The sequence below is a fragment of the Centrocercus urophasianus genome, unplaced genomic scaffold (assembly GCF_019232065.1).
Source record: "Centrocercus urophasianus isolate 14NV4802_14NV808 unplaced genomic scaffold, USGS_Curo_1.0 seq_11, whole genome shotgun sequence".
Classification (NCBI taxonomy): Eukaryota; Metazoa; Chordata; class Aves; order Galliformes; family Phasianidae; genus Centrocercus; species Centrocercus urophasianus.
In genome coordinates, this window is record NW_024884253.1 from 65886809 (window position 1) to 65898526 (window position 11718).

At 36.9% G+C, this 11718-nt stretch overlaps 1 protein-coding gene across 1 annotated transcript in view; it reads right to left on the minus strand.

Moving 5' to 3' along the window:
* Window positions 1–229: 229 nt before the first annotated feature.
* Window positions 230–11718, minus strand: part of SPATA48 (spermatogenesis associated 48) — a 24825-nt gene continuing 13336 nt past the window's right edge. The window contains exons 8-9 of the mRNA XM_042839205.1: window positions 3705–3812; window positions 230–431 (exon numbers count right to left, since the gene is read on the minus strand). Of these exons, the coding sequence (XP_042695139.1) occupies window positions 230–431; window positions 3705–3812 (310 nt within the window). The remainder of the gene's footprint in view (window positions 432–3704; window positions 3813–11718) is intronic.

Here is an 11718-nt window from a genome sequence, read left to right on the forward strand (position 1 = left end):
TGCATATATATATCCATATATATATGCCAATGGATAGAACTTTTATACCATCATATTCTACCTTAGTTCGGAAGGCAACCTAGTATAGAGAGAAGTTTCAAGCCTTTGACTTATAACTCCTCTTGTTTTTAATACAGTTTTAACTGTCAGTGGTAGGAGGTCACATATCTGACAACGATGTAATAAGACTACCACAAACACCCATTTGTATGTTATTTTTGTTCTTTATTTAAAATATCCACACATCTCCATCTTCCTTGCTATCAGACACTAAGGCTTGGTTAGGCAGGTAAAAATGATTGACCCTTTTTAAACTGTAACATTTTCTCTGAATCTTGTTGAAAGGATTCTGAGGACTAACTGGAGTTACCATCTGAGAAAAAGGTCCCTGGTGATTATACTGAGATGATCTTCCATGTTTTGCTATATATCTGCAAGTACAAAAAGAGAAATAAAAGGCTTTAAAACAAGTTCTCATGTTGCTAAACTTTCCCTCTTCTTCCCTCTCACTGCTAAAGACATGTCCATTTGTGTCAGAAAGTATTAACAATCTGCAATATCCTATATTCTTGGAATCAGTCTCCTTAAGAACAGTGGTGAGAAATCTTCCCAAGAGTTTTAAAACTTTTTGTGATGCACTGAAAGGCAGGTCCCTACAGGAACTGTAAGAAGGATATTACAAAAATCCTTTTGCCTCTTTTCAGCCTTTCTTGAGTGCAGAGTCCTTCACAACTAATATATGCACCATGTGGCAAAAGGCTATGAGTACACCAAACGCATTCAGGCACATAAGGCCCTACAGCTTCTGCAGGGCTAGCCCTGGTGACGTTGGAGGTTTGGTTTTCAAACCTTGAAAAAACACTTTGTTAGCACCATGCCAATCCTGCTCTAAACGCCCAGTCGCTGTGATACAGCATACTGAGGTGGGGTTTAGAAAATATGCTGGGGACTGTATGCAAGCAAACAATTAACTCTGATCTTCTGATACACTTCAAAATCTTTACAGGAAGATGCACTAACAATAATCTTATACCTGCAGTCTTACATAGTGTAACACCTCAGCTGAAAAGCCTCAAATCAAAAGTAGGTCTGACACAGAACTCACCACAGAATCTTGTGTTCACCAACTCTTCAAATAAAAAACACATTGCCTTTTGACCTAAGGATTCCTCTTGAAGACTCCAAAACATCCTGCTAAAAGTATGTAACTCTTTTGTCTAAAATCCAATGAAATCCAGCACCATCTTGTATTAACTATTGTAATTCCAAGGCATTGTCGTGCAACTAGAGATGCACATCAAATGTTCCCTTCTCTGCAAGAGTTAACATTGATGTCAAAACTAAACTGTACCAGAGAACTTTACTACTTAATTTTCCAACTTCAACTTGGGATTACCTAGAATTAAAAACACAACATAGCAACAAAACTTGATGTACAAAAAAGCTATTCATATTCAAAAATGAAGAAACAATATTTCTGCTGTTCTATAACATACACAACTCTAGTGAGTTTAGAATGCTTAAAAATACTACAAAGAGTCTTGCTCCACATGCTGTGGAAGGTCCATGCAAAGGAAATACAGCATAGAAGTGGCTGCATGCTCTTTGGTCTACCTGGTATTGATGTTAGTTCTCAACAAAACATGTACAAGACCTGTCAGCAGTAGAAGAGTGACCCTCTCTGTCACCCATAATTGTCTTCATATATTGTGGACATGTCAAAAAAATGGCTCTAAAATATTTACCACGTGTAAACACTTGTTACTTTCTGAGAGATTATTACAGCCATGGCTTGAAAATTATCAAAAAGAAAAAAAAAATAGATCACCATTTTAAAAACAGTACGAATGAGATGTCATCCCACAAGAAAAGCATATGGAGATGAATCAGAGTAGTTTGAGTCCGCATTTCAGAAATAACCTCTCTTCTTGACTACAGCCTAGCTTGACTTGTGACCACTGAAATCAACAGAAATTTTGTCCTTTATATTACAAAAGTAAGAAATCAATTGTTGAGCACTTGTCTTTTACAGGCATCACTAATGTTGGGAGTGGGCAGGGGACCTGTAATTCATAGAAGTATCAAAGAGGGCTATAATCTTCCCTCTTAAGACAGTGAACACTACCTTAACATGTAAGTAGCCACAGAGAAGGTAAGAAATTATCTCTTACAGTGTTGCAGCCGGAGGTTCTAATCTCATGGGAAGGTACCACTCAACTCAGAAAAAGAATGGAGAAACTTTGTTGTCAGTTTTTAAGTGTGATTAGGCTTGCTGTCTGTTTACTATATACCCATCTTCAAAAGACCAGAGGATTCTGTCCCGATTCTAGAAAGACTCTACTAGCACAGAAAAGAAACTCTACTCTTCCTCTCCACTAGAAACTAACAAAATTTATTCTCTATGAAATACACTCACAGTAACACCTGTAGAAAGTAAAATGAAGTAACAGATGTGTTTTCTTTTCTTAAATCACACTGGCATCTGTCTTTTTGCTTTTGAAATTTGGTATCTGTCTGAAGCCTTTAAATGATCTTTGCTAAGATGCCTTTGCTTTTTTATTTGTCTGACATTTAAAAGCAAGTTAGTCTTGCATCAATCTGAGCTTGGTTTTATTGGGTTATACAGCCTTGAGACTGTTGCATATTTTCATTCCCTGTCAACAGTAAACTGACTACAGCTGACTGCCTATTTTCTAGGGCTAACCACAGGAGAAAATGAGCAGAAGTGAATAGCTGGTAGACAGCAGAAATGGAAGTCAGTGCATTTTGCACAGTGATGAAACTGTTGACGTTGATTTCTTCAGAAGTCAGGAAGCTCCCTAAAGCTTCTCATGTCTTTTCTGGGCACTTAGCACTGTTACTACCGAAAAAACAATTTAAATGTGTTGTGGACAGAATCCCAAGGGACTATTAAAATGTTTAATTGAAGATAAATTTATAAGGACTATGTGGAAACTTGGATAGTGTCACCATGTCCTAGATCATTCTGGAAAATAATAGATCAGAAACTAAAGAGAAAGTAGAAAATCATAAAGGAGAAAGGGGAAACAAGTAGTTACTAATAGTTCAGACACTGGAAGAAAGGCTAGATTGGACCCATGCCTATGTCAGACTCTTTGTATTAAATAAAGTAATAGAGTTTTTCAGGTGTTCTGAACAGTCCAGTTCTGTTTAAAGCATCACATACATATTTCAGAAATGTGACCCGTAGTTTTAACAGGTGTTGTATGGAAGAGCAAGAAACAGCAAATGCCCATTTCATGAGAATCTGCCAACACCATATTGGAAGTGCAATACCACATTTTAAAAAGTTTAATTTTGGTCTTCTTTCAAAATGTAAATAGATCAACCAAAAATAGAGTTTACTGAAGCCATGACTTAATCATCTTAGCTAGGGAAAATATTCCCTAATGCAGAAGCATTCCATAATGTTCCCACAGTGCAGAAACATTCAGAAATCATTATCTACCTAAGGTACCTTTCTAATATGCACCCTATGACATTCCAAAAACTAAAAAAAATCTCAAGATAATTTCAGATGACCACCACAACAATGTTGTGGGATCCAGCACAAACTGTTCTATATATTTTTAAGCCAAGGAAAAGTAACACTCAACATTTAATTGTTCTTTAGTTAAATAAATGCAATTAGGATTTTCCTTGTAACCTTTCTGAACATGCTAAGAAATATCCCTCATACTTACCCATGCATTTGTGAAATTATTGATGGTGATGTTGATGGAAGATTAGAATTTGCCGGATGAGTTGCCAACCAATGAACCTTGCCAGTATATCCAGGGATATTTGGAGTGCTAAATTAAAAAAAAAAAAAAAAAAAAAAAGGAAAGGAAAGGGTGAGGGGAAAGAAAGAGTAAATTAAATTATAACAGATTTGAAATATGATTTACAGATCACCTTAAAATAGTTGGTGTTTCTCTATTAAAACTGAGTAGGGTAAAAAATCATCATACAGTTAGACTTCTTTAAGATCAATGAAACAACTTCAAGCTAATCGTGCTGATGATCTGACCCAAAACCTTTGTTAGACATGACAGTATCTTTTATCCCATATGTTTAAGTTCTTGGAATATCTGTATGATATTCATGATTATAAGCAACAGTTCATTATTTCATCTCAATGAAAATATGTAGTCACATGGTTCACAAAAAAGCAAGGAAATATTTTTTAAACTGTGATACAGATTTAGCTGATATTTACATTCCAGATTTAAACATGGGATTGAGGTAATAAGGTTTCAGCCAACAGGTGTGATTTCTAGTGACCTAAAACACAAATGATTTCCCAGACATTTTTAAAGTTCTCTAAATTCACATGGATGTACAATATCATTAACACTGCTCAGATACACACTTAAAATCTAGCATGAGTGCATGACAAGATTGTGAGTGTGCATCATATCTTAGAAAACTAAACACTTTTGTTAATTCTGAAGTAAAATTTTAATGTGGAATTCAAAAATAAAGTTTCTTAAAGAAACTTTAAGAGGATTCTTTCTTTAAAGACAAAATAATTCTACTTAGTCGAGGTAGCACACAGAAAATTTTACCAGTATTTGATAGGAGATAAAACAGAGATGGACCAAATTAAAGAAAAAAGAAAAAAGAAAAAAAAAAAAAAAGAAAGAAGTACAATAATCTATGAAGATTAATAATTAAACAATCTAATACCCCAATTTGATAGCTTTTTCTTCCGCACAAAATTATTCAGAGTATCAAAAGTGCTATACTATGCTGGCATTTCTAAATAGGATACCACTGAATTATAAACATATTCAGATCCTCGTACACATAAACATAAGAGGTCATGGCAAGCTGTTTCATCCACTGAAACAATATAATAAGGATTGTTAACCTTGACTGCATTATTCTTTTGTGAGCCATCTGATGGCAAGAATAGCAAGAATGGCCTCTTTAAAATAATCCCTGAGATATTTCTTTGTTAACTTGTACTCTGGGTGAAAATAAACAGTTCCTGTATTAATAAAGCAGATAGAGCTATTAGTTTTGGTACAGTTGATTAGCTACTTCTCCATGCTAATGTACAGCATAGGATGCAAAACTGGGCACATGCTGTTTTATCAGCTACTGTTTTATCGGCTACTTTTTTGACTGGTGTACAAGGAAACTCAGCTCTGAAATTCCTTACCAGAATAGCTGAGGTCATGACAAAATGCTGTATTGACCTCAGTTACAGCAAGGAAATGTGGATGAACTATCCATAGCTGGCAGAAAGACCAATTAGTTCTTGGTCCGATTGTAAAGTAACCTTGCACTAACCCAAATATTCACACAGTGTTACATTCCCTGGGCCACACTGCAGAGCGTGACCCTCCAGATGTTTTTCTAGAATCAGTACAGCAGTTTTGTAGCTTTTGAGAAGCTGTTCTCTGTAGGTAATCCCCAAGTTGTTGTCTGAGCAAGTAACAGACTTACTCTCTGTCTTCACAGCAGCCACACAAGCAGGACCAAAAATACAGTACAGCAGTGAGACACATTTTCAGATCTGGCCAAAATGGCTGTCAGACAAAGTTGCCTCTTCATATCAAAGCAAACAGTTTTTCAGGTTATATGCAGATGAAGTAGCTTTGTGTAGAAAAGTTCATTTTCATACGCAGGGATCTCACTGAGATACAAAATGGACACACATCGAGTGTGTGCGAGTATAAGACCATGCATCTAGCTAAACTAAACCTGAAAATCTCTCCAAAGGACTTAAGACTATGAACAGATATTTACTACCTTAGCAATGTTCTATAATCAAGATACAACTCTCACGTGTAATAAAGAAATTCTGTTCAATTCCTTGAAATTTTATAAGCAACACCAAGGAGATCACAAGTCCCACTAACTTGTTATGTTTTATAAGCTCATTAGGAGTTAATTCATAGAATAACTATACAAGTGAGATATTAAAATAAATTATGCACAGTTAAGTATCTGATTGATAAAATCTTCCGACCTGAATGCTAGCAAAACTAGAAGAGAGAAAAGCATCATAAATGACCAAGCGTGACCCAAAAATCAAGTCTGGGAGATGACCTAAGTTGAACATTTCTTTTCGACTGTCTGTCAGAAAGGTTTCACAGAAGTTGGCAGCTTCATAACATGTGGAAACGATGTCACTCTGAAAAAGAAATGTGCAGAGAACAGCTAAAAGCACCAGGATCATAAGAAAGCAGAGACTACAGTAAAGCAGCTGCTCTCTTGGGAACCTGCAAAGAAGATGCAAAAAAGTGCTGTTATGTATGTGATAAAGCAGAAGAATATCAGGTTAGAAAACTACCCCCTTGTTTTTTTTGTTTTTGGATCACACAGTTTGTCTCTTGTGCGTTTTCTCTGATGAGCTGCTAAAGCAGCTAATCTGCTTTTGCTGTTAAAGAAAACAACTAAGTGCCAAGCTTCTACTGGGCAACATACAAAAACCTGCTACATGCTGTTGTAACCAGGCTTCCTTTCTGCAAGCATGACATCTCTCCTGTTCATATAATTCCTTATTATCATACTAGAAGTTCTTGGTCCAGTAACAGATATACTGTGATAACATATGCATAAGCTGTAAGATTTTGAGAGCCACCTGAGATGCCTTTAAGGTATCCAAGACATCCCTGTACAGTGTGGGATCCATATAACATCCCATACTGTTCTGAAGCAGCAGTTGGAAATGATGTTGTAGGAGTGAGTCTGCAGGAGTTTGGATGCTCAGCTTTGCCACATAAATTCCATCCCAGGTGTCTTTACAGAAACAAAATCAAGAATGCCTCAAATCATTTGGAATTATTGAAAACCTTGGATCTAGCACTTCAACTTGAGTGAATCCATAATCTGAGCCAACCATATCCCTACCAAAAGAAGCATGGCCAGCAAGTTGAGGGAGGTGATTCTGCCCCCTTACTCAGCTCTTGTGAGACCCCACCTGAAGTACTGCATCCAGTTCTGGGGACTCCAATTCGAGAGCTGTTAGATTGGGTCCAGAGAACCACAAAGATGATCAGAGGGGTGGAGAACCTCCCCTACAAGGACAGGATGAGAGAGCTAGGGCTCTTTAGCCTAAGGAAGAGAAGGCTCCAGGGGGACCTTATAGTGGCCTTCCAGTACCTGAACTGGTACTGGTACTGAACTGGGGAAACCTGGGGAGGGACTTTTTGTAAGAGCATGTAGCAAAAGGATGAGGGGAAACGGTTTTAAACTGGAAGAGGGTAGATTTAGATTAGATATTAGGAAGAAATTCTTCGCTGTCAGAGTGGTGAGACACTGGAACAGGATGCCCAGAGAGGTTGTGGATGCCCCTTCCCTGGAAGCACTCAAGGCCAGGCTGAATGGGGCTTTCAGCAACTGGGTCTAGATGGAGGTGTCCCTGCCTATAGCAGAGGAGTTGAAACTGGGTGATCTTAAAGGTCCTTTCCAATTCAAACCATTCTATGATACTATGAATTAGGTTTGCAAATCCTTTGTGCAAAAGTTCTGTCTCATGAAAGCAGTCCTGGAGATTCATATCTCACACTTAAGAATGAAGGGTTCCTAACACCTTACTCATTCTTAGAAAATCCCAAATAACTAAGTCACCAGATAAAGTCATAAATTAGTTTTTTTGGTTAGTGCAATTACAAAACAGGCCTCTCAGATCTCATCACAATATGTAAGTCTTGCAAATGGTTTCCACCTAAAATTCTCTGCCAGGAAGACCTGCATGTCACCCATTTGTGGCCATTCTTTTACTTCATGACCCTATTTGCTTAGTAGAATAACCTACGGTAAAAATGTCTCTGACGTGATTTTCTGTCAAGAAACTCAGCGCATGTAGTTCCTAGAATTGGGAAAGAATGTACTTCGGAGAGCTTATGAAGTCAGAACAAGGTGCTCCACATAGAGTGAAGAATGGGACCAACAGGAATTTTTAACAAAGCATTCCATTCTGGGCTGCATTTTATACCCTTGTCCCTCAGCCATCAAAGCAGTATAAGGAATGGATTTGGCATTTCTAACAGAATAAAAACACTAAAACGGTATTTTCCCAGAAATATTTTGGACCAGAATATTTTGTTCCTACAATTTCAAATAATTTCAATTCTGTTTTCAATTTTTTTCAAGCCCCCTTTTTAGTATGAGTAATTTTTATTTTTATTTTTTTCAGAAACAACTATAAAATCTCATTTGGTAAATGTCAAATGGGGATATTTAGGCACCCACTCCCTTCACTCACTGACACCCTCAGCATGACTCAAATTGGAAAACTGCTGAAAACGCACACACAATGGATAAGCTGTCAGTTTCTGAAGCAAAGATACATTGTGAAGAACCTCGTAGACAGTCAGTGTAAATGACTATGCAAGCTGGAAGGCAGCAGAGGGTCCTGTCCTCAGCTAATTGTGGCCTGTGAGGTTTCTGTGGTAACTTGAAATGATAAGGGATGCATGCACACAGTCAGTTGGAAGCCGACTTTATACTGAAGAAATATGACTGAAGTCACTGCAGATGTGCTGCTACGATAGTAGCATTTTGCCCAGTGTGCTTGGGGGACCAAGAATAAAGGATAGTTTCAGAGAACAGCTTTGTGCAAGAACGGTAGGACTTGAAACACATAGGTCTTGATCTTCCTGGAAACTGTGTGTATTACACAAAGTAACTCACATTTCAAAATTCACCTTTTAAACAATTGCTCCCAGAAATGGATTTGGGTGAGATCCTAGTCACTCTCCAATAAAGACAACATCCAAGGCCTTGAAAAAGCCAGTTCATAATCCTTAGTCTTCATCTTTCCAAAATTAGTGTCATAATCTACCTTATCTGTGTTACAAGCATGAACTAGCTGACACTTCAGAGTGTTGCTGAGAAAATAGTGCTCTGATTGTGTAAGCAGTGCCCTCTACTGAGTGTTATGAAAGCTGATGAATTATGAGTATCAAGTTATAAAATGTGAACAAATACCAGATTTTTAATTCTGGAGTCAGAGGCTTTTTAATGTGGAAAAAGAAAACGTAATCTCTGTCCTAACTGCTTACCTCAGATTTCAAGAGGTTGCAGTAAGTACCACGATGTGGGAGCTACTGTGATACAATAAGCAGATACAATGACTGATAGAAGTAGTTGCTGTGTACACTGGAATGCACTAAGTGTGCTGCACTACCGCTATAATAAGCAATGCTAACTTGCAGAGTGTGTAAGGGAGTTCTAACAGGGCCAAGAAAGAGAGTTATTTGAGCCTGTAAGACTGAGCATTTTGCAGAGCCCTGCCCATGAATGTCACAGAGGAAATCCCCATCACCAGTGTGGGAGGCTTTTTTCCACTGACCCTTAAAACACCTGCAGAACTAAAATACCACATCAAGCATAACGTTGTTTCAGTAGTTATCGGGGAAGAGGTCAACTGAAGGAAAAATCTGTTGACTAGGGGTTGAAGAAGGATTATACAAAACTGCATGCTGATAAAGATGTTTAAGAAAAAGAGAAGAGCAGATTATTATGTTGGGAATCCATACAAAGTAGTAAATCCAGGTTCTGCATCGTTTTCAAAATTACTGAGTTCAGAATACACTTCTGAATAAGAAAGAGGTTTTTTTTCAAAGCGATCATTGATAATAATGTGAAAGAATGATTTGGATCACTGCATATTTGCTCTTATTAATAAGATAAAGCCTCAGAAGTGCTCAGAGGATTTAGCAGTCTGAACCTTCCTGAAAGTCATGGTAGCTGTGTACTACTTTGCCCAAGTAGTCTGAAAATACCGTGTATCCTCTGAATTCTGACCATCCTCCTTTTCCTTGACATTAAATGGGTTGAAGCAGCAGTTACACAGGGGGCCAGATTTTTAAAAGTGCTCTATATCTAAAAGTTTCATTGTGGTGTTTGTGGCCAGATTTTCACAGGAGCTTACCAATCAACATACAGCCAGAAGGTGAGCTCTTTCTGAACTCTGGTTTTCAAATGTGGTCACTGAGCTATTTTTGAAAGCCTGGCTGGCTGCAGAAAACACTCTAGCTCTCAGCTGCTTCCCTGCCTGGTATATCGTTAGCCATGTGACAAAATATAATCAAGTGCAATATTCATCTCCCACAAATAAATAAGTACTATGAGCAAATAATAATCAAATCCGTAAGAAACAACACTACCAACAAAAATACAAATTAAAGAAAACAGGCATAATCATTGTAAACTCTAGAGTCCTCTACAATAAACAGCAGAGCTCTCAGTTCTGCAAAGTGTATGACTGCATAATCAATTCCATTCCTGTTCAGGAAATCTTGTTAAGAGAATGTCTTCAACTCATTAATTCCATTGGAATTTATGTTTCAGTAGTTTGAAGGAAAATAAATCAAATACAAGAAAAGAGCTTGAAGTAGGCAGACAAGGAGAGAAAGTAGGAAAAAACACAGCAAGGAAGAAATACAAAACTATGCAAACGTCAATAAATCTAAAAATACAACAACAGCAACAAAAAAACACTTGAGCCACTGGACCTACGTTGGTCAGTGCACCTAACAAAATTGCATAAGCAGCATTTAATGAAAATACATAAAAATATTCTATTTGAAAGCTCACTTGTTAAAGGCATGAAAAGAAAAAAATTCAAACCTACAACTTCTTTACTTTGCCAATGTAGTTCAATCAATGCAGCCTTGAACGGTAAAAAGAGAGCATGATATGTTTTATAAGATAGTTTTTGAAATGTATCATTAGAATGGAACTATAATAACTGATGTTTTCAGAGTGGTCCTTCATAACAATTTCCTATTTCTTTACCAGTTTTTTGGTTTTGTTTTTTTTTTAATATGTTTTTTTTTACATCCTTGGCAAATAAGTGATAGAGGATTTCAGATTTCAGTTGTACTTCACAGCATTATGAAGGATGGAAAAAAGGAACAAGTTCATTCTAAAGCAAATTGAGGAGTGAATACACAAACCAAGGATGTTAAGAATGATGCTACATTTTGAAACTGAAACAGAAGAGATGATACATTCAATCCCTTTCCCCCAGGATAGGCTTTAATGAAAGCATGGAAGAGAATGAGAAAAATTAAATTACCATCCAGGATCTTTGGTTAAGTTTGAAGGTGATGAGTGTGACCCAAGAAAAGTATTTGCAAAGCTCCCTTATGGAAATGCCCACTGATCACCACCAGCAGAACACAAATATAATTTTGATTAATAAATCCAGACATCAATTTAAAACTTCTAGCTGAGTCACAACACTTATGATATGACTTTTTACATATGATGAATGCTCCCATTCTGTGACTGAATCACAGAATGGAAAAACTGGATAAAAGATTACTTAAATTCCTGTCTTCAATTGTGTTTGATTATAACTTTTAAGAACTACAGCCAACTTTTTCTGCTAATTATTACTATTCTTTTAATCAAGTTTAAGCAAAGCACTGTTTCAATAGATCAAAGCTCAACATTCGGCAATGTTTCAGGGTACATGAAGTTTCATTCCTAACTGTGCTATAGATTCCAAATGGGATTTGGCAAACCACTTAATCCCACCTGAATTCTCATCTGTAAAAACTCCAAAATGCATGGTAAGGACTTCAGTGTATTATCAGGAGTTCTGTGTATATTCATAGTGCCTCTCTACAAGGCTGATCTTATACTAGGGGCTTTTGGTTTTGGGCTCAACTCAACCATAAGCCATGACTTTTATCTTTTTTCTAATTCCTTAAAAAAAAAAAAAAAAAAAAAAAAAAAAAAAAAAAAAAA